Below are 21,702 nucleotides of genomic sequence, written 5' to 3'. Positions count from 1 at the left end.
AGTGGGACAAGGACACTTCCTTGTGGGACACTGACTGTGATTGGTTGAGTGGAAGAGTTTGCTGCATTTGTGTACACATATTGGCTTCTGTTACTAAGGTAAGACTTTAGGTAGTTGAGGGAGTGTCCTCGTATACCATAGTGTGTTAATTTAATGTGCAGCAAATCATGGTCAACTGTATCAAAAACTTTACGTAAATCAATGAAGATTCCCAGCGGGACTTCTTTCTTCTCAAGAGTGGTGTATATTAGTTCAGCAGACGATGCAACATCCCCCAATGAAAAGCAGGGGTGTCACTAACACGTTAAGAGACAATACAATAAGTGTCAGGGGCCCGAGACTGTTCAACTGCCTCCCAGCATACATAAGGGGGATTACCAATAGACCCTTGGCTGTCTTCAAGCAGGCACTGGAGAAGCACCTAAAGTTAGTACCTGACCAGCCAGGCTGTGGCTCGTACGTTGGATTGCGTGCAGCCAGCAGTAACAGCCTGGTTGATCAGGCTCTGATCCACCATGAGGCCTGGTCACAGACCGGGCCGTGGGGGCGTTGACCCCCAGAACTCTCTCCAGGTAACTCTCCAGGTAAACAGCATCATTTGTGCTTTTATTAGTCCTGAATCCAAACTGACAAGGGTTCAGTATGTTGTGTGAAATGAGGTAGGAATAGATCTGTCTATGAATTAATTTTTCAAAGATTTTAGAGAGCAGAGGTAGGTTAGATATTGGTCTATAGTTACTGAAGTCAGTTTGATCACCTCCTTTGTGGATTGGGGTGACCCTCTCTATTTTGAGAATTGCTGGGGAGGTGGAGGATTCGATGGATTTGTTAAAGAGTGTTGCAGTAATTGGTGACAGTACTTGAGATACTTTTTTGTACATAAAAGATGGTAAGTTATTTATGTCCCCTGCCTTGTTTTTAAGGGTGTTGATGATGAGCGAGACTTCTGTTGGGTTGGTTGGGGCTAGGAATAGTGAATTAGGGTAGGTACCCATGAGGTAGTCTGATGGACAGGTGTTTGAGCTTGGGATTTTGCTCGCTACATTTTTTCCTATGGTGGAGAAGAAAACATCGAGTCTGTTTGCTGTTTCAGTTGGCGGGAGTAGGCGTTTGTCCGATTTTGGTAATTTGATTTTGTTTTTGGATATCTTTTTAGTTCCTAGAATTTCAGACAGGGTTTCCCAGGTCTTTTTCATATCACCTTTAATGTTATGTAGTGTCTTGGGGTAATTTGCCAAGATTTGTTATGAGGAAGGTAGGGAAGTGGTCTGTGGTGTTGTCTGTGATTATGCCTGATTTTAACCCTTTGACTGTTTTGGTCGTATATATATACAGTGGTCCCTCGTTTTTCGTAATTAATCCGTTCCTGGAGCCGTTACTATAAACGAAATTTATGATTTGCGAATCAATTTTCCCCATAAGAAATAATGTAAATACAATTAATCCGTTCCTGACACCCAGAAGTATTAAAACAAAAAAAAATTTTACATGAAATATACATGTAGTACATAAACAATACAATGGGAAATAATGAATGAAACATTAATAGCATAACACTTACCTTTATTGGAGATTCTTCTTAGTGTATGGGGGACTGGAGGAGGAGAGAGATTGGATTGTTTACAGTTTGGAAGGGGAATCCCCTTCCAGCAACACCTCAGGTACCAATTGCTTCTCTGGGGTTGCTTCTCTTCTCTGTTTCTTAATGCCACTTGGACCACCTTGAGAGTCACTCTAGTCCTGTCTTGCAAAGTAACTGTGGAGAGAGCTCTGTTTCTGGCGTCTCTTTAACACTTCCCTAAAATGGCCCAAGACTTTGTCACTGTACATATTTCTCACCTTCTTTACCACAGGCTTGGTACTAAGAGCTTTCTTTGGAGCCATGGTAGCTTATTTAGTACTTGCAAGCACTAAAATGAGTGGAATATTATGAAATATTTCGTAGGAGCACTTGAGGGGACCTTCACTCACTGGTAAACAATGCCAGATTGGCTGGGTAGGGAGGCCGCCCCGGCTCACACCGTGCATACGCGTCCCGGACGAACTACTATTCGCGAGTCAACCTATAAAAAGCGAGTCCATGTTTATACGAAAATACCCCTATGATTGGCGAAATTTACGATTGCCAAGAACTACGAAAAGCGAGGGACCACTGTATATGTCTTACGAGCCACTGTGTGTGATGTATGAATATGCATAAATTCTAGTGGCTTCAAATCAAGCAGGAGAAAACTGGTAGGCCCACATGTGAGAGAATGGGTCTCCATGGTCAGTGTGCACCACATAAAAAAAATCAGGGAGCCAGTGGTGCATTGTGGGAATGCAATTTCAGTAGTCCTTGCTCAGCATGCCTAGTGTTAAGAAATATGTAACTCCCCAGCAAATCTGGGACTCTACTTTTCCCAAGTGATGCTCTAACACAAATGTAAGTGTCATTGAAGATCAATTTCATGGTTTTGAGGCATTTGTGATCAAAAGCAATGCCCAGGATACCAGAAGAATGAAGGAGAATGAAGAGTGAAGGAGAAAGAGAGAGAATGAGGAAAAGAATGAGGGAGAGAATGAGAGAATGAGGAAGAGAATGACAGAATGAGGGAGAGAATGAGAATGAGGGAATGAGAATGAGGGAGAGAATGAAAGAGAGAATGAGAATGAGGGAGAGAATGAAAGAGAGAAAGAGAGAATGAGGGAGAAAGATAATTAGATAGTAGGATGGAGGGGAAGCGAGCATCCAACCCCATTGTTTTGACAGGCTGTAGGGGGAGTGCATAATGAGAAAATATGTTATTTTGACAGCTGCCGACCCTGACTCAGAACAATTATAAGTCCACACACTCACACACAACACAAGCTTGTTGAATGTAATAGCAGTTATATGAAAGTATCCAGTGACTATATATGTGTGAATATATACTATAGAAACCAGAAGGAAGGAAGGAAGAAAGGAAGGCAGGAAGAAAGGACGAGATGAAAGGAAGGAAAAAAGTAAGGAAGGAAGGAAAGGAAGGAAGGTAGGTAGAAAAGGAATGCAGGAAGGTAGGAAGGAATGATGACACAACCATTTATCTAGGATAACTACCTAACACACCTGCCTGCTAATACCTTCAGCACCCATATCCAACACATAACCAAAAAAGTATCCAAAACGGTTGGGATCCTCTCCAAGATACGATACTATGTGGCGCAAATTGCCCTTCTCACACTAAACCATTCACTTATATATCCATACCTCACCTATGCTATCTGTGCTTGGGGTTCAACTGCAGCAGCACACCTAAAGCCAATAATAACCCAACAAAAAGCCGCAGTAAGAATAATCACTAAATCCCATCCCTGGTAACTCCCCCCCCCCCCACTCTTCATAGATCTAAACTTACTCCCTGTTCAGTACATCCACACTTACTACTGTGCAATCTACATCTACAGGACCTTAAATTCCAATATTAACCTTGACCTAAAACACTTTCTTGATAGTTGTAACAGAACCCACAGGCATAACACCAGACACAAACATCTCTATGACATTCCCAGTGTCAAAGGCCCTAAAATCTGGAACACCCTACCTGAAAACTCTAGAACTGCAGACACATTCATCACCTTCAAAACTACCATCAGAAAACATTTTATCTCCCTGATACACCCTGTCAATTAATTACACGAATACCACCTGGTGGTTCACACTTACACTCACTCACCCATTTGACCATAAACAGAAATATCAATCTCAATCTTAAAATAATGAATCTTAACTAGTCATAAGTGATACTCCAATACTGAAACTATGTATAGTGCCAAAACAAAAGAATGCTAAACTCACAAACTAGTATTTAGTCACTTAGCTATAATACCAACTTACCTTATAATTTTGTAATATTTTAAACTTAAGATTTAATCTAAGTCTGCCCGAAATGCCTAGCCATGCTAGGTGTTCTAGTGGTACACTCTGTAATTATTATTCTACTACATGTAAACCACACAATAACCAAATTCTGTAAACTCAGCATTGTAATCCTTATCGAGAATAAACTTTGAATTGAATTGAATTGAAGAAAACTGCGCAGATGAGGCGTTTTGTCTTTGCACTTAAAAAAAAAAAAAAACACCCACAAAAATGCAGACACACTCATTTTATGTATGAGGAGTGCAAAACACCATTGTGTATGACACCATGTTTTAAAGAGTTCCACAAACTGCAGAACTTCTAGGATCATGTCCAGTGACTGTACCTTTGTATATATATTATAAAACAATAGTAATAAAATTTTTTTTGTACTGTTGGTAAACAATATATTGATAATTATGTTTGTGCACTTATTGTGTTGTATACAACAAGTGTATATATGTACACTGCATCTTACTTTGGACTCACAAGCCACGTAAGTTACCTGAAAAAAAAAAACAGTGAAAAAAAAACAAGAAACCTTGGAATGCAAGTAAACCAAAGCTTACTGGGTGAGCGGCATTCGCCGCTGTTGCCATACATGGCTCATTTTCTACCAACTTTACGCCTCTATATCTCGGAAAGTACTGATCATTTTTTTTTTTAAATTCTTCAATACCAGGAGACACTTCAGGATTTGGGGTTGCAACAGCCAAAGGGTTAAAGGGGATATTGTGTTAGTCCAGATGTGGTCTAATAAGGAGATACTAGTCTTGGAGAGTCTTGTAGGTTTTGTTGTTGTTGGTAGCAACAAGCAGCTGCTCACAGTGTTTGTGAATTCAGTTACTTGTAGGTCCTGGTCATTTAGTAGATTTATGTTGAAATCTCCTGTGAACAGCAAGTGGTCTTTGTTCATATGTGCATCAGTTATAATGTTTCTTAACTTTTCACTAAAATGGTAAATGTTTGACTGTGGTATTCTGTATATGTTTATCACTGTGAGGGTTTTTTGTAGGTCTTTTGATTTAAATTTAGCTATAATATATTCTCCATGTTCATCCCTTGTGCAAGAATTATTTATACATTCAAGTTGACCTGAGTAGTATATAGCTGTTTCACCCCCTTGCTGTTCTGTCCTTCAGTTGTGAATGGCTGTGTATCCAGGAATGGCATAGACATATGTAGTACCAGGCTTTAGCCAGGTTTTTGTGAGTGTGATGATTTACATACTGGTATGAAGGGAATTGAGTAATACTGTGAGGTCATCATAATGTTTGCTCAAAGATCTGACATTGTAGTTAAATATGTTATTGTTGGCTCTGAGTAATGACTTTGCTTGGTCTGCTGTAAATACTTACACTTAATGTACCTTGGAGATGCTGGCATTGGTTTAGGGTGGTGGAAGATAGGTGGGGCAGCGTATATTTGTCTGCCCTATATACCTCAAACAACAATGGAGGAGTCAGTTTCACCATCCCTTTTCTATCGTTTAATCGCTTAACTTATTTGCTACACTGTTAATGCTACACTTTATCACTGACTGGCGCTATAGCCTTTATCAACTCCTGCTACTTTAGTACAGTGGACCCTCGACCAGCGATGGCATCGATTAACGATAAATCCGACTAGCGATACATTTTAACGCAAAAATTTTGCCTCGACTAGCGATAAAAAACCCGACCAACGCTATTCGTTCCGTTCGAGACGCGTCCACTTTGGCCTGAGTGCGCCTCATTTGTCCCATGGGTGCCACTGTTTACAAGCCAGCCAGCCACCGCGGTCACTTCCAAATATACAATTGGAACACTTCATATTATCACAGCCTTTGTAGTGATTGCACCTGCAAAATAAGTCACCATGGGCCCCAAGAAAGCTTCTAGTGCCAACCCTACAGCAAAAAGGGTGAGAATTACTATGGAGATGAAGAAAGAGATCATTGCTAAGTATGAAAGTGGAGTGCATGTCTCCAAGCTGGTCAGGTTGAATAGTAAACCGCAATCAACCATCGCTACTATTGTGGGCAAGAAAACGGCAATCAAGGAAGCTGTTCTTGCCGAAGGTGCAACTATGTTTTCGAAACTGAGATCGCAAGTGATAGAAGATGTTGAGAGACTCTTATTGGTGTGGATAAACGAAAAACAGATAGCAAGAGATAGCATCTCTCAAGCGATCATATGTGAAAAGGCTAGGAAGTTGCATGACAATTTAATTAAAAAAAATCCCAGCAACTAGTGGTGATGTGAGTGAATTTAAGGCCAGCAAAGGTTGGTTTGAGAGATTTAAGAAGTGTAGTGGCATTCATAGTGTGATAAGGCATGGTGAGGCTGCCAGTTCGGACCACAAAGCGGCTGAAAAATATGTGCAGGAATTCAAGGAGTACATAGACAGTGAAGGACTGAAACCTGAACAAGTGTTTAATTGTGATGAAACAGGCCTGTTTTGGAAGAAAATGCCAAGCAGGACGTACATTACTCAGGAGGAAAAGGCACTCCCAGGACATAAGCCTATGAAAGACAGGCTTACTCTGTTGATGTGTGCCAATGCTAGTGGTGATTGCAAAGTGAAGCCTTTCTTGGTGTATCACTCTGAAACTCCCAGAATGTTCAGGAAAAACAATGTCCTCAAGGCTAATTTGTGTGTGCTGTGGATGGCAAACAGTAAGGCATGGGTCACTAGGGACTTTTTCTATGGCTGGTTACACCATGCATTTGCCCCCCACTGTGAAAAATTACCTAATTGAAAAGAAATTAGACCTTAAGTGCCTCCTGGTATTAGACAATGCTCCTGGTCATCCTTCAGACTTGGCAGAGCGACTTTCTAGGGACATGAGCTTCATTAAGGTGAAGTTTTTGCCTCCTAATACCACTCCTCTCCTGCAGCCCATGGACCAGCAGGTCATTTCCAACTTCAAGAAACTGTACACAAAAGCTATGTTTGAAAGGTGCTTTGTAGTGACCTCAGAAACTCAATTGACTCTAAGAGAGTTTTGGAAAGATCACTTTACCATCCTCAACTGTGTAAACATTATAGGTAAGGCTTGGGAGGAAGTGACTAAGAGGACCTTGAACTCTGCTTGGAAAAAACTGTGGCCAGAATGTGTAGACAAAAGGGATTTTGAAGGGTTTGAGGCTAACCCTGAGAATCCTATGCCAGTTGAGGAATCCATTGTGGCATTGGGGAAGTCCTTGGGGTTGGAGGTTAGTGGGGAGGATGTGGAAGAGTTGGTGGAGGAGGACAATGAAGAACTAACCACTGATGAGCTGCTAGATCATCTTCATCAGCAAGAGGCCAGACCTGAAGAAACTGCTTCGGAGGAGGGGATAGAGAAATTGATGACGTTGCCTACTTCTAAGAATAAGGAAATCTGTGCAATGTGGCTTAAAGTGCAAACCTTTATGGATGAAAATCACCCTAACACAGCTACTGCAAGCCGTGTTGGCAACCTGTACACTGACAATGCTGTGAAACACTTTAGAAATGTCATAAAGGAACGGGAGGTACAGGCCTCTATAGACAGATATGTTGTGCGACAGAAGTCCAGTGACTCTGAAGCTGGTCCTAGTGGCATTAAAAGAACAAGGGAAGTAACCCCGGAAAAAACTTGCTACCTCAAGTCCTAATGGAAGGGGATTCCCCTTCTAAACACTAAGAAGACCAACAATCTCCCCTCCTCCCATCCCATCGATCATCACCAGATCTTCAATAAAGGTAAGTGTCATGTAACTGTGCATGTCTTCTTCAGTTTGTGTGTATTAAAATTAATATTTCACGTGGTAAAATTTTTTTTTTCAATACTTTGGGGTGTCAGGAACGGATTAATTTGATTTCCATTATTTCTTATGGGGAAAATTAACTCGACTAATGATAATTTCGATTAACGATGAGCACTCAGGAACGGATTAATACCGCTGGTCGAGGGTCCACTGTATTATACATATCGCAGAATCACTGAATCACTGAAGAAGGCACATTCTCCCTCTCTCTTCCTCCTCCACTTTGGAACTTTGCTACGAGTTTTTTCTCGAATTCTATTGTGTTTCTTACGTTCTTTATCAATACGCTGGCACTAGCAGCTTTCTTTGGGCCCATGGTGGCTTATTTAGCAGTCACACAGAATAAACAAATGCAAAAAACAATGAATTATTACGAAATGTTTCCTATGGCCTCTCAGGATAATGTTCACTCACTGAGAAACAAAGTGGTACTGCCTCAGAATGCATGTACTCACCTATTTGTACTCATCTATTTGTGGTTGCAGGGGTCGAGTCATAGCTCCTGGCCCCACCTCTTTGCTGATTGCTACTAGGTCCTCTCTCTCCCTGCCCCATGAGCTTTATCATACCTCACCTTAGAACTATGTATGGTTCCCGCCTCCACTACGTCACTTTCTAGGCTATTCCACGGTTTGACTACTCTATGACTGAAGAAATACTTCCTAACATCCCTTTGATTCATCTGAGTCTTCAACTTCCAATTGTGACCTCTTGTGTCTGTGTCCCTTCTCTGGAACATCCCGTCTTTGTCCATCTTGTCTATTCCGTGCAGTATTTTATATGTCATTATCATGTCTCCCCTGACCCTCCTGTCCTCCAGTGTCGTCAGGCCGATTTCCCTCAACCTTTCTTTGTAGAACAATCCCCGTAGCTCTGGGACTAGTCTTGCTGCAAACCTTTGCACTTTCTCTAATTTCTTGATGTGCTTGACTAGATGTGGATTCCAAACTGGTGCTGCATACTCCAGTATGGGCCTGACGTAAATGGTATACAGAGTCTTGAACGAATCCTTACTGAGGTATCGGAACGCTATCCATAGGTTTGCCAGGCACCCGTATGCTGCAGCAATTATCTGATTGATGTGCGCCTCAGGAGATATGCTCGGTGTTATACTCACCCCCAGATCTTTTTCCTTGAGTGAGGTTTGCAGTCTTTGGCCATCTAAACTATATTGTGTCTGCGGTCTTCTTTGCCCTTCCCCAATCTTCATGACTTTGCATTTGGCAGGGTTAAACTCAAGGAGCCAGTTGCTGGACCAGGCTTGTAGCCTGTCCAGGTCTCTTTGTAGTCCTGCCTGATCCTCATCCGATTTGATTCTTCTCATTAACTTCACATCATCTGCAAACAAGGACACTTCTGAGTCTATCCCTTCCTTTATGTCGTTCACATATACCAAGAACAGCACAGGTCCTAGGACTGACCCCTGTGGAACCCCGCTTGTCACAGGTGCCCACTCTGACACCTCGTCACGTACCATGATTCGTTGTTGCCTCCCTGTCAGGTATTCTCTGATCCAATGCAGTGCCTTTCCTGTTATGTGTGCCTAATCCTCTAGCTTTTGCAGTAACCTCTTGTGAGGAACTGTGTCGAAGGCCTTCTTGCAGTCCAAAAAAATGCAGTCGATCCACCTCTCTCTCTCTCTCTTGTCTTACTTCTGTCACTTTGTCATAAAACTCTAGTAGGTTTGTGACACAGGATTTTCCTTCCCTGAAACCATGCTGGTTGTCAATTATACACTTGTTTCTTTCCAGGTGCTCCACCACTCTCCTCCTGATGATCTTCTTCACGACCTTGCATACTATACACGTTAGTGATACAGGTCTGTAGTTTAGTGCCTCATGTCTGTCTCCCTTTTTAAAAATTGGGACTACATTTGCCATCTTCCATACCTCGGGGAGTTGCCCAGTTTCAAATGATGTGTTGAAGATCTTTGTTAATGGCACACACAATATCTCTGCTCCCTCTTTAAGGACCCACGGAGAGATGTTGTCTGGTCCCACCGCCTTTGAGGTATCAAGTTCGCATAGCAGCTTCTTCACCTCCTCCTTGGTTATATGTACCTCATCCAGCACTTGCTGGTGTACCCCCCTGTTCTGATTTCCTGGAGTCCTACTGGTTTCCACTGTAAATACTTCTTTAAATCTCGTGTTGAGCTCCTGACATACCTCTCGGTCGTTTCTTGTGAATTCCCCATCACCCTTCCTCAGACTGATTACCTGGCCCATGACTGTTGTTTTCCTCCTGATGTGGCTGTGCAACAGCTTCGGGTCAGACTTGACTTTCGATGCTATGTCATTTTCATACTGTCGCTGAGCCTCCCTTCTTATCTGTGCATATTCGTTTCTGGCTCTTCAGCTAATCTCTTCATTTTCCTGAGTTCTCTGTCCTGGGAGGCTTTGTGTGCATGTGGCACTCAGATGTACCATACCACCGACGAGAACGGAGGAAAGCAATGAAATGGAGCCAATATTTTTAGTGTACCACCGACGAGAATGGAGGAAAGCAACAATAACAGAGCCAATAACTTTACAGAAAAAATCGACGATAACGGAAATGAGCAAAAACAGAGCCCAACAGAAAGGGAGAGTCCACTGTAATAGAATTTTTGGTAAGTCAAACACCCCCCTCTTCCCTATTAGTCCATTTTATCAAACCTTTACTGTACCATTGATAATGTAATGATATATAAATATTAATTAAAAAGAGGAACAGTACAGTATAAAATACAGTACATTACAGAGGTGTATGTGTGGCAACTAGAGTGAGTCAGTCATTCTCACTGCTCCTTTGTTCTTATTTAGAACAACAGAAGAGCAATAAAGTTGTATATGAATGAGAGAGAGTAGGACCTGCAGGATATGGGCCAGTCAGCCTTTGTCATGCAGGTTCAGTAGGCCATTTTAATTTTTAAAGGCAGTGATACAGAACTAGACATGTATGTGAGTGGGAATAATTAGGAAATGAAAGACTTGCTAAAATTCCTGTAAGTCTGTAAGTTTATTCGGGTATACACAGATATAGTTATATAGATTATCATACATAGCAGAATATGTGTAGAGAACCTAGGATAACCCAAAAAAAAGTCAGTCAAAGTGACTTATTTCCATTGGGATTCTTTATTTCCATCATTATATCAATATAAATCCATTTAGAGTTCTTCGCCAGACTTAAGAAGAAAAACTCTCCAGACATGCATCAAATGAACATAAATAAAGTTTAAATGTTTGTTGTAAAACTATCCATGAAAACAATAGGTATAATTCACCATAAGAAAACTCTAAATGCTAAATTTATAGTTCCTGAGCAATGTCTACCAAACATATGAGAGCTCTATATACAGTGGAACTCCGGATTTCGTATGTACCAAATATCATATGTTTCAGATTTAGACCACTTTTTGGTGTGAAATTTTGGTCCGGATTTCTTACCTTTTCTACCTTCCTACCTCCTCCACATGTGCAACATCTGGGTATCTTTACTGTAGATGTTTTGCCATCCAGTGGCTTTATCAATACAAATTCTAGGACATAATTTGAAGACAGTAGAACTATATACAGAAGATGAGGTAATCATTCCCTCAGCCTTGGAGTTGGTGTGGAGAGCACCGTGGTCGTGGAGATTCTGGAGCAAAGGCAAGGAGGTCGGCGCTTATGTACTAATGCCAGGTAGAAAGGGATGTGTAGCAGATGAGGGCATAGTCACTGGTAGGTGGGGTTTCCCAGTGGAAGTAGGTCAGACCCAAAGAGATGGGTTAATTGTAGTAGTAGGTTATGTACATGTCCTCAGAAGCAAGATTCCATGATGCTGCAGTGTTTGACAAGTTGTACAAAAATGTTATGTAATAATGTACTAGGTGTACACTAGTGTACTAGGTGTACACTACTGTACCAGGTGTACACTACTATACTAGGTATACATTAGAGTATTAGGTCTACACTACTGTACTAGGAGTACACTACTGTACTAGGTCTACACCATTGTACCTGCAGTAGACTAGAGTACTAGGTGTACACTACTGTGCTAGGAGTACACTAGAGCACTAGGTGTACACTATTGTACTAGGTGTACACTACTGTACAGGGAGTACACTAGAGTACTTCAGTACTTTTTCTGCTATTATTCCTCAACATTATTTTGATATAATGGACACCTGGAGTATCCGTCTTATAGTCTATTTTAATGAGAGTAAACAAACCCTCAAAATACCAGTCTATTAGTCTATTTTAATGAGAGTAAACAAACCCTCAAAATACCAGTCTATTAGTCTATTTTAATGAGAGTAAACAAATCCTTAAAATACCAGTGTTGACATGAAGATGAGAGTTATATTAGGAAGAATATAAGTATGTACTGACATGTCAGTCATTTACACTTACCTTTGAATAGTTCATTATCCTCTGAACTGATGTGAATCTTGCTTCAGTTTCCGAGCTGAGTCTTACAGTGTACTGGAAGATACCACTGAGTTGTGCAGAGTAAGCCAGAGCGAGACCAGCGAATGATGCTTCCACTGAACCTCGTAACAGCAAGGTTAACACTGCAGTACATGATGTTACCAACACTGTAAGAGCAAGGTTAAAACTGCAGTGCATGATCTTACCAACACTGTAAGAGCAAGGTTAACACTGCAGTACATGATGTTACGAACATTGTAACATCAAAGTTAATACAGTGGACCCCCGGTTCGCGATGCCATCGGTATCCGATAAATCCGGTATGCGATGCATTATATCGCAAAAATTTTGCCTCAGTTCCCATTAAAAAACCCGGTATACAATTCGTCCGAGACGTGTCCACGTGTGTGCCAGTGTTTACAAGCCAGCCAGTGTGCTCGCATCTAAGGATACATTCAGTACATTCCATATTATCACAGTGTTTTTGGTGCTTGTTTCTGCAAAATAAGTCACCATGGGCCCCAAGAAAGCTTCTAGTGCCAACCCTTCGAGAAAAAGGGTGCTAATGACTATTGAAATGAAGAAAGAGATAATTGCAAAGTACGAAAGTGGAGTGCGTGTGTCGGAGCTGGCCAGGTTGTATACAAAACCCCAATCAACCATCTCTACTATAATGACCAGAAAAATGGCAATCAAGGAAGCTGTTGTTGCAAAAGGTGCAACTGTGATTACAAAACAGCGACCGCAAGTGTTAGAAGATGTTGAGAGGCTGTTATTGGTGTGGATAAATGAAAAACAGATAGCAGGAGACAGCATCTCTCAAGCGATCATTTGTGAAAAGGCTAGGCAGTTGCATGACGATTTGGTAAAGAAATTGCCTGCAACTAGTGGTGATGTGAGTGAATTTAAGGCCAGCAAAGGTTGGTTTGAAAGATTTAAGAATCGTAGTGGCATACATAGTGCGATTAGGCATGGTGAGGCTGCCAGTGACTCTCAAGCTGGTCCTAGTGGCATTAAAAGAAGAAGGGAAGTAACCCCGGAAAAGGACTTGCTACCCCAAGTCCTATTGGAAGAGGATTCCCCTTCTAAACATTAACAACTTCGACACTCTCCCCTCCTCCCAACCCATCAATCATCACCAGATCTTCATTAAAGGTAAGTGTCATGTAATCTATTGTTAGTAGAGTACTACAAACTGTGCATGTCTTCTTCAGTTTGTGTGCATTAAACTTAATATTTCATGTGGTAAAAATTTTTTTTTCATACTTTTGGGTGTCTTGCACGGATTAATTTGATTTCCATTATTTATTATGGGGAAAATTGATTCGCTTTCCGATATTTTTGGTTTACAATGAGCTCTCAGGAACGGATTAATACCGCAAACCAGGGGTCCACTGTACTGCAGTACATGATGTTACCAACACTGTAAGAGCAAAGTTAATACTGCAGTGCATGATGTTACCAACACTGTAAGAGCAAAGTTAATACTGCAGTGCATGATGTTACCAACACTGTAAGAGCAAAGTTAACACTGCAGTACATGATGTTACCAACACTGTAACAGCAAGGTTAATACTGCAGTACATGATGTTACAACACTGTAACAACAAAGTTAATACTGCAGTACATGATGTTACAACACTGTAACAGCAAGGTTAACACTGTAGTATATGTTAACATCACTGTAAGAGCAAGATTAACACTGCAGTGCATGTTAACAACACTGAAAGAGCAAGATTAACACTGATGTGCATGTTAACAACAATGTAAGAGCAAGGTTAACACTGTAACAGTGTTAACATTGTAACAGCAAAGTTAACACTGCAGTACATGATGTTACCAACACTGTAACAGCAAAGTTAACACTGCAGTACATGATGTTACCAACACTGTAACAGCAAGGTTAATACTGCAGTACATGATGTTACAACACTGTAACAACAAAGTTAATACTGCAGTACATGATGTTACAACACTGTAACAGCAAGGTTAATACTGCAGTATATGTTAACATCACTGTAAGAGCAAGATTAACACTGCAGTGCATGTTAACAACACTGTAAGAGCAAGATTAACACTGATGTGCATGTTAACAACAATGTAAGAGCAAGGTTAACACTGCAGTGCATGTTAACAACAATGTAAGAGCAAGATTCACACTGCAGTACATGATGTTACCAACACTGTAATCGAAATGAACTGAAATCGTAATGACACAATTGCAAACAAACCATACCACAGGCGGGGTTTGAAGCCACGATCAGAGAGTCTTAGTTGGATGAATCTTATTGTGGCTAGCTGGCCCAGTGGCTAACATGTCGGTCTAGAGTTTTAAGACTCTCTGATTGCGGGTTCTAACCCTGCCAGTGGTATGGTTTATATGAACCACAGCCCAGCTGATCCAGTACTAAGTATCTGTCCAGCTCCCTTATGAAGGCAGCCAGGGATCTATTGGTAATTCCCCTACTTTTCACCGGGTGTACTTTGCACCGCCTTCCCAGTGTTTTGCTTTCATAGAAAGTGATTTCTGTGCAGAGTCGAGACCATTCCTTCTAGGATTTTCGAAGTGTAGATTATGATATCTCTCTTGCCTGTGTTCCAGCGAGTACATGTCAAGTGCATCCAAGTGTTCCAAGTAGCTAAGGTGTTTGATGGAACTTATGTGTGCAGTAAAAGTTCTCTGTCATCTTTGACCCTGTCATGAAAGAATACCTCACTCATGTGGAAAGTCATCCTGGATCCACATCTTACCTTTCACTCGGTGTCCAGAATGCATTCATCCACATGATGGCATCCACTGTGTACCAGAGTTTACTGAGAAGCATTTGTTAAGTTGAGTACTAAGGTCTCAAATTTGATTTGACTCCTCATCATGTAAATTGTGAGCAGATGTCAGAAGTAGTGATGTGGAAATTAGCCCTTAAACTGTCCAAATGTAGATCTACGTTCACTTGCATGGCGCTCCAAATATTTTGAAAACTAAAAAAATTATTTTTTCTTTTAAAATGAAGAGCACATTTTTCTACATGTTATAGGAATAAAAAAAAAATTAGGGTTAGTACTTACCGAGATATAAGACCGTGAAGTTGGCTCTAGGTGTTCACCTGTCAGCAACATTGACTCCTGCTGCTTGCAGAAGTGTTGCCAATATACCTTTTTTTCTCATTTTTATTTTAATTTATATATTTTTTATGTTCTGATAATTACAATTTATAACAGTTCTTGTAATTTCATAGCCACTCTTTGTTCTGACACTAATATTAGGTACTGAAATAGTGCTCAAATAATCACAATCACATTGACAGGTGAACATTTACACCTGCCTGGGTTATTTACTATTGTTTAGAAATATATGCAAAGTATTTATAGGTCCCAGCAATGTTTTAGATACCCTGGCATATACCTTGAAGCATGGTGTTATGAAAGGCACCCCTATACTGTTGACAGCCTAGTGACATCACTGGTGACATCACTAGTGTCATCACTGTGCTGGTCTCTAGTGCTGGTACTGAACCATCCAGTAAGGTCATCACTGTGCTGGTCTCTGGTGCTGGCACTGAACCAACCAGTAAGGTCATCAATGTGCTGATCTCTGGTGCTGGCACTGAACCCTCCAGTATATGCCTCAGGTACGATAACTGCCAAAATAAAGTTTAAGATTCCTGCCTCACTGTCATCAGAGCTTACAACTATAAGATGGTTGACACTGATGAAGGTAAAATGCCTGTTTTTACAAGTCTCCAGTCAGGCTCACAAGATGGTATATGAGGTTGTCAGTTTATGTTCTGAACCTCACTGTCTGCAACTCATAGCTCCACAAAGACAAGGATTTCAAGTCCTTCCAAGAAAAAAAAACTTGTCCCTGGAACAGTCCAGGGGTCAAGTAGCAATTTGTGCATGTCAACAGTAGCAACTCAAGCCATACACCTTATTACCAGCAGTGCATCTCCACAGCCAATTTAAGAAAATGCCAGTGCCACTACAGTGGACCCCCGAGTTTCGTGAGTAATCCATTCCAGAGAGTCTGCTGAATGACGAAAGTGCCAAATGGCGAAACCATTTTCCCCATAAGAAATAATAGAAATAAAATTAATCCATGCCAGGCACCCAAATATATTAAAACAAATTTTTTTTTTTTCAAATTAAATAAAGATTTACATACTGAAATCAAGTACATACATATATAAAATAATAATAACGTTACACTTACCTTTATGGAAGACTTCTGGGTGGATGGAAGATGGGAGGAGGGGATAGGAGGAAGGAGTACACTATTGTTTGGAACATAAGAACATATGAAAGAAGGAACACTGCAACAGGCCTACTGACCCATGCGGAGCAGGTCCATGTCCCCCCACCCCGGATTAGCCCAATGACCCACCTAGTCTGGTCACTTCCACTCAAGGAAGGAGCATGGCACCAGACCCAGCACCAAAAGCTAGTCAGGTCCAACTCACACCAACCCACACCCACTCATGTATTTATCTAACCTATTTCTAAAACTACACAATGTTTTAGCCTCAATAACTGTACTTGGGAGTTTCTTCCACTCATCCACAACTCTATTACCAAACCAGTGCTTTCCTATATCCTTCCTGAATCTAAATTTTTCCAACTTGAAACCATTGCTGCAAGTCCTGTCTTGGCTGGAAATTTTCAGCACACTATTTACATCCCCTTTATTTATTCCTGTTTTCCATTTATACACCTTGATCATTATTTTCATTTTTTTTATTAACACACTGGCTGATTCCCACCAAGGCAGGGTGGCCCGAAAAAGAAAAACTTTCACCATCATTCACCCAAAACATTCTTAATCATGTACTAGCCTCGTGTCAGGACCTGGAGTTGATAATCTCTACTGATAAAACAAAGATACTCAATAGGTGTCCTCCTCGACAGAGAGGCACAGTTCGTCAGATCCAGTTGCATGATGGGTCTCTTCTAGAATATGTAAACAGATACAGGTATCTAGGCTTTGAGGTTCCACTACTTGGACCTGTTGTAACAAGACTTTGTCGCCAATACAAAGAAAGACTAAGAGCACTTAGAGTTGTGGCTGGGTTTCACCCCAGGTATGGTGCTAATGTTAAAATTGTGAAAATGATGTATCTTGCTTATATTAGATCATTGGTTGATTATGCTGCGCCACTACTTGCTCTTGTGTCTGACTGGAAGCTTGGAGGGCTGGAAAAACTGCAGAACGAAGCAATGAGGATCATTTTAGGATGCCCTCGTACTGCCAAAATTTTAAATATGCAAAAAGAACTTGATATTCCAAGCATCAGAGATCGTGTTACTGAAAGAAATATCCTAATTGGGGTTAATATGCTCAGGCAAGCTCATTCAAACCCCTGCACAGAAGCCCTCCAAACTTTCCTCAGCACTGGTGAACACTCCTCCAGATGGATCAAAAAAACTGGAACCGACCTCCGCATGAATCAGATACATGATCTATGTCAAGTAAGGCAACAGCGGCACTTCTCCGCTCCATGGAATATTACCCCATTCCAAACTACCATTCCTCCATTTCCCCCCAAACTACTTCTTAACCCTTTGACTGTTTCAGGCCCCTCTCTGAAACTGTCATTCTATGTCGCCAAATATTCAAAAAAAAAAAAATTATTTTTTCTTATGAAAATGTTAAGATTATTTTTCTGAGTGTTTTAGTACAAAAAAAAATTTTTGCCATCGGTACTTACCGAGATATAGAGCCGTGAAGTTTGCAGAAAATGAGCCGCGTATGGCAACAGCGGCGACTGCCGTTCACCTGGTAAACTTTAGTTTACTTGTATTTGAAGGTTTTTTGTTTTTTTCACTATTTTATTTTTTCACATAACTTATGTGGCCTATGAGACCAAAGTAAGGTGCAATGTACATATATACACTCGTATACAACACAATAAGTACACAAACATAATGATCAATATATTGTTTACAAAACTTGTTTACAAAAACAAACAAACAATCATCCTCCTCCTCCTCCTCCTCCTTCTCCTCCTCCTTCTCCTCCTCCTTCTCCTCCTCCTCCTTCTCCTTCTCCTCCTTCTCCTCCTTCTCCTTCTTCTCCTTCTCCTCCCCCTTCTCCTCCTCCTCCTCCTCCTCCTCCTTCTCCTTCTCCTCCTTCTCCTCCTTCTCCTCCTCCTCCTTCTCCTTCTCCTTCTCCTCCTTCTCCTTCTCCTTCTCCTCCTTCTCCTTCTCCTCCTTCTCCTTCTCCTCCTCCTTCTCCTCCTCCTTGTCTTGTGTGCGAGTGTGTGGCTTATAATTGTTTTGAGTCAGAAGTTGGCAGCTGTCAAAGTGACATATTGTCTCATTACTCACTCCCCCTACCGCCTGTCAAAACAATGGGGTAGGATGCTGCTTCCCCTCCTCCATTCTATCTAATTATCTTTCTCCCTCATTCTATATCTTTCAATCTGTCTCTCTTTCTATCTGTCTGCCTATCTCTGTCTCACAGGTACACATAAATACAAGTATACATAGTGTAAATTACCTAGGATAACCCAAGAAATCCAGACAAAGTGCTATACTCTGCTTGAAGATGTGAGTAAACGTGATGACACAGTCTTGTGGCTCTCTCTGAGACAGAGAGCTAGATAGACAGACAGGGAGCTTGAGAGACAGACAAATAGACAGACAGAAATGTTTGTGTACCAGCAAAAACAAAGGGAGGGCGATGGTCATGTAATATTTCCTTATCAGCTCTACCCTCGTTTACGCTCATCAAAGTCAGCTCTTATCAGATGTTATCTCCCCTTATCTTGTCACTGTCATGGGGTGGACTTTTTTTTTTCTTGCTTCAAGGGAACAATATTATTACATCTTCTTCTTCTTCTTCCTCCTCCTCCTCCTCCTCTTCTCCTCCTCCTCCTCCTCCTCCTCCTCCTCTTCCTCCCCTCCTCCTCCTCCTCCTCCTCCTCCTCCTCTTCCTCCCCTCCTCCTCCTCCATTGCTTTTGGTCTCAAACTCCTCCAAATCATGAAATTGATCTTCACTGACACTTCCATCTGTGTTAGAGCATCACTTGGGAAGAGAAGAGTCCCAGATTTGCTGGGGAATCACATATTTCTTACCGCTAGGCATGCTGAGCAAGGACTACTGAAATGGCATTCCCACAATGCACCACTGGCTCCCCAATTTTTTTTATATGGTGCACACTGATCATGGAGACCCATTCTCTCACATGTGGGCCTACCAGCTTTCTCCTGCTTGATTTGAAGCTGCTAGAATTTATGCGTATAAATACGTCAGAAACATTGGCTCGTAAGACGTATTTATACGTCGGAAACAGTCAAAGGGTTAAATCACAACCAAAACTTCGCCTTGAAGCCAAACATGAGGCCTTAAGCTGTATTGATAACTTAGTCACACAGCACACACTCTCGCAAATTATTTACGCTGATGGTTCTGTTCACCAATCCACTGGTGCAGCTGGTAGTGCTGCTGTTGTCGTACAGAGTGATGGCTCTCTTAAAGAAATTGGAGCACGCATCAATAATTGGGCCTCTACCCTTCAGACAGAACTGTTTGCCATACTCCTTGCACTGAAATGCATCTATGTATCAAAGATTGACAGTTTAATTGTAACTGATTCTCTGTCATCCATAAATGCTCTCAACTCATTAAGCATAAATTGTGGCATGCTTGTGTCAGAAGCCAGACACAGGTATGGTAGGATTGTGGACAGTGGATTCAAAGTGCACATGCTGTGGATTCCATCTCACATTGGTCTTCAGATGCATGATAGAACTGATAAATTGGCTAAGCTGTATGCTTTCAAAGAGGGAGTAGATTACAATCTTGGCTTGTCAGGTAGTAGTTTGAGAACAATAATACGAAAAGAACTTCAACTGAATTTTATGGACTTAAGGCTCAGGGAGATTGACACCAGTGAGTCCATCTATCATCACTCTATCATGCAGGAGGAGCCACATGTCTATGGTGCATCCAACAAAATAAGCAGACTCTTGGATGTCACTACTGCCCGGCTCCGGCTGGGTTACAAGTATCTTTGGCAGGTTAAATCACCACCACCAGATGTAGACCAAACGAAATGTAAACTTTGCCAGATGGACTATTGTCACACCCTGCATCATTATGTACTGGAGTGTGATAAAATTAATGAATTTATCCACAGTGGTATATTGCAGACCATTCTGGAGAAATACCCTGACTTTGCTAGCTGTAAATAAAGCATTACCACATGTGTGCATGTGTGTGTGTGTGTGTGTGTGTGTGTTTGTGTGTGTGTGTACTCACCTATTTGTGGTTGCAGGGGTCAAGTCCTAGCTCCTGGCCCTGCCTCTTCACCGGTTGCTACTAGGCCCTCTCTCTCCCCGCTCCATGAGCTTTATCAAACCTCGTCTTAAAACTGTGTATGGTTCCTGCCTCCACTACTGTGTGTGTGTGTGTGTGTGTGTGTGTGTGTGTGTGTGTGTGTGTGTTTGTGTGTGTGTGTATGTGTGTGTGTGTGTGTGTGCATTCACCTAGTTGAGATTGCAGGGGTTGAGTCCAAGCTCCTGTGTGTTTACCTGGAGTTTACCTGGAGAGAGTTCCGGGGGTCAATGCCCCCGTGGCCCGGTCTGTGACCGGGCCTCCTGGTGGATCAGAGCCTGATCAACCGGGCTGTTGCTGCTGGCTGCACGCAAACCAATGTATGAGCCACAGCCCGGCTGATCAGGAACTGACTTTAGGTGCTTGTCCAGTGCTTGTGTGTGTGTGTGTGTGTGTGTGTGTGTTTGTGTGTGTGTTTGTGTGTGCATGTTAGTTACCATTTTGTCCTAGGCACATGTCGATTAGACACTAGGCCTGTTGTATTTGCGAGTGTGTGTGTGTGTGTGTGTGTATGTGTATGAGTGTGAGTGTGTGTGTGTGTGTGTGTGTACTCACCTATTTGTACTCACCTATTTGTGGTTGCAGGGGTCGAGTCTTAGCTCCTGGCCCCGCCTCTTCACCGGTTGCTCTTCACCGGTATGAGTGTGTGTGCGTGTGTGTGTGTGTGTGTGTGTGTGTTTGTGTGTGTGTTTATGTGTGTGTGTGTGTGTGTGTGTGTGTGTGTGTGTGTGTGTGTGTGTGTGTGTGTGTGTGTGTGTGTGTGTGTGTGTGTGTGTGTGTGTGTTTGTGTGTGTGTAACTCAACAATCAATATTTGCACCAATAACTCACTACAGTTGTGACCGGTTGTGGAAGTGTGAATTGCTCATTACACTATAATTTGTTCATGATTGTAGCCATGTTTAAACGTAAGTAACCATTCTTACAGGATTCATTACCTTTGTAACTTGTGAGTTCATTACCTTGTACCTAGTTCAGCCATCCAAACTTTGGGGCCCAGTCCCTGGACCCATTACGTACCTCTGTAATCTGTAAATACCTTTGTAACTTGTCATGATTGTGACTAGACCTACCCGGAGTTCATTACCTTTGTAATTTGTGAGTTCATTACCTTTGTAAATTGTGAATTCATTACCTCTGTAACTTGCTCAGCTATCAAAACTTTGGAGTCCAGTCCCTGGACCAATTATGTACCTCTGTAATCTTTTGACTACTGCCCACAGGATGGGTATGGGGTGCATAATAAACATATTAAACTAACTATTTACATCCCCTTTATTTATTCCTGTTTTCCATTTATACACCTTGATCATTATTTTCATT

At 41.6% G+C, this 21,702-nt stretch overlaps 1 protein-coding gene across 1 annotated transcript in view; it reads right to left on the bottom strand.

The window, feature by feature from the left end:
• LOC128686555 (ATP-binding cassette sub-family C member 5) overlaps positions 1-21,702 on the bottom strand; it is a 537,407-nt gene that overhangs the window by 90,525 nt on the left and 425,180 nt on the right. The window contains exon 14 of the mRNA XM_070084337.1: positions 12,030-12,214. Within this exon, the coding sequence (XP_069940438.1) occupies positions 12,030-12,214 (185 nt within the window). The remainder of the gene's footprint in view (positions 1-12,029; positions 12,215-21,702) is intronic.

Source organism: Cherax quadricarinatus, chromosome 12 (assembly GCF_038502225.1).
Source record: "Cherax quadricarinatus isolate ZL_2023a chromosome 12, ASM3850222v1, whole genome shotgun sequence".
In the NCBI taxonomy this organism is placed as follows: domain Eukaryota; kingdom Metazoa; phylum Arthropoda; class Malacostraca; order Decapoda; family Parastacidae; genus Cherax; species Cherax quadricarinatus.
This window is presented reverse-complemented; position numbering and strand designations above follow the sequence as displayed.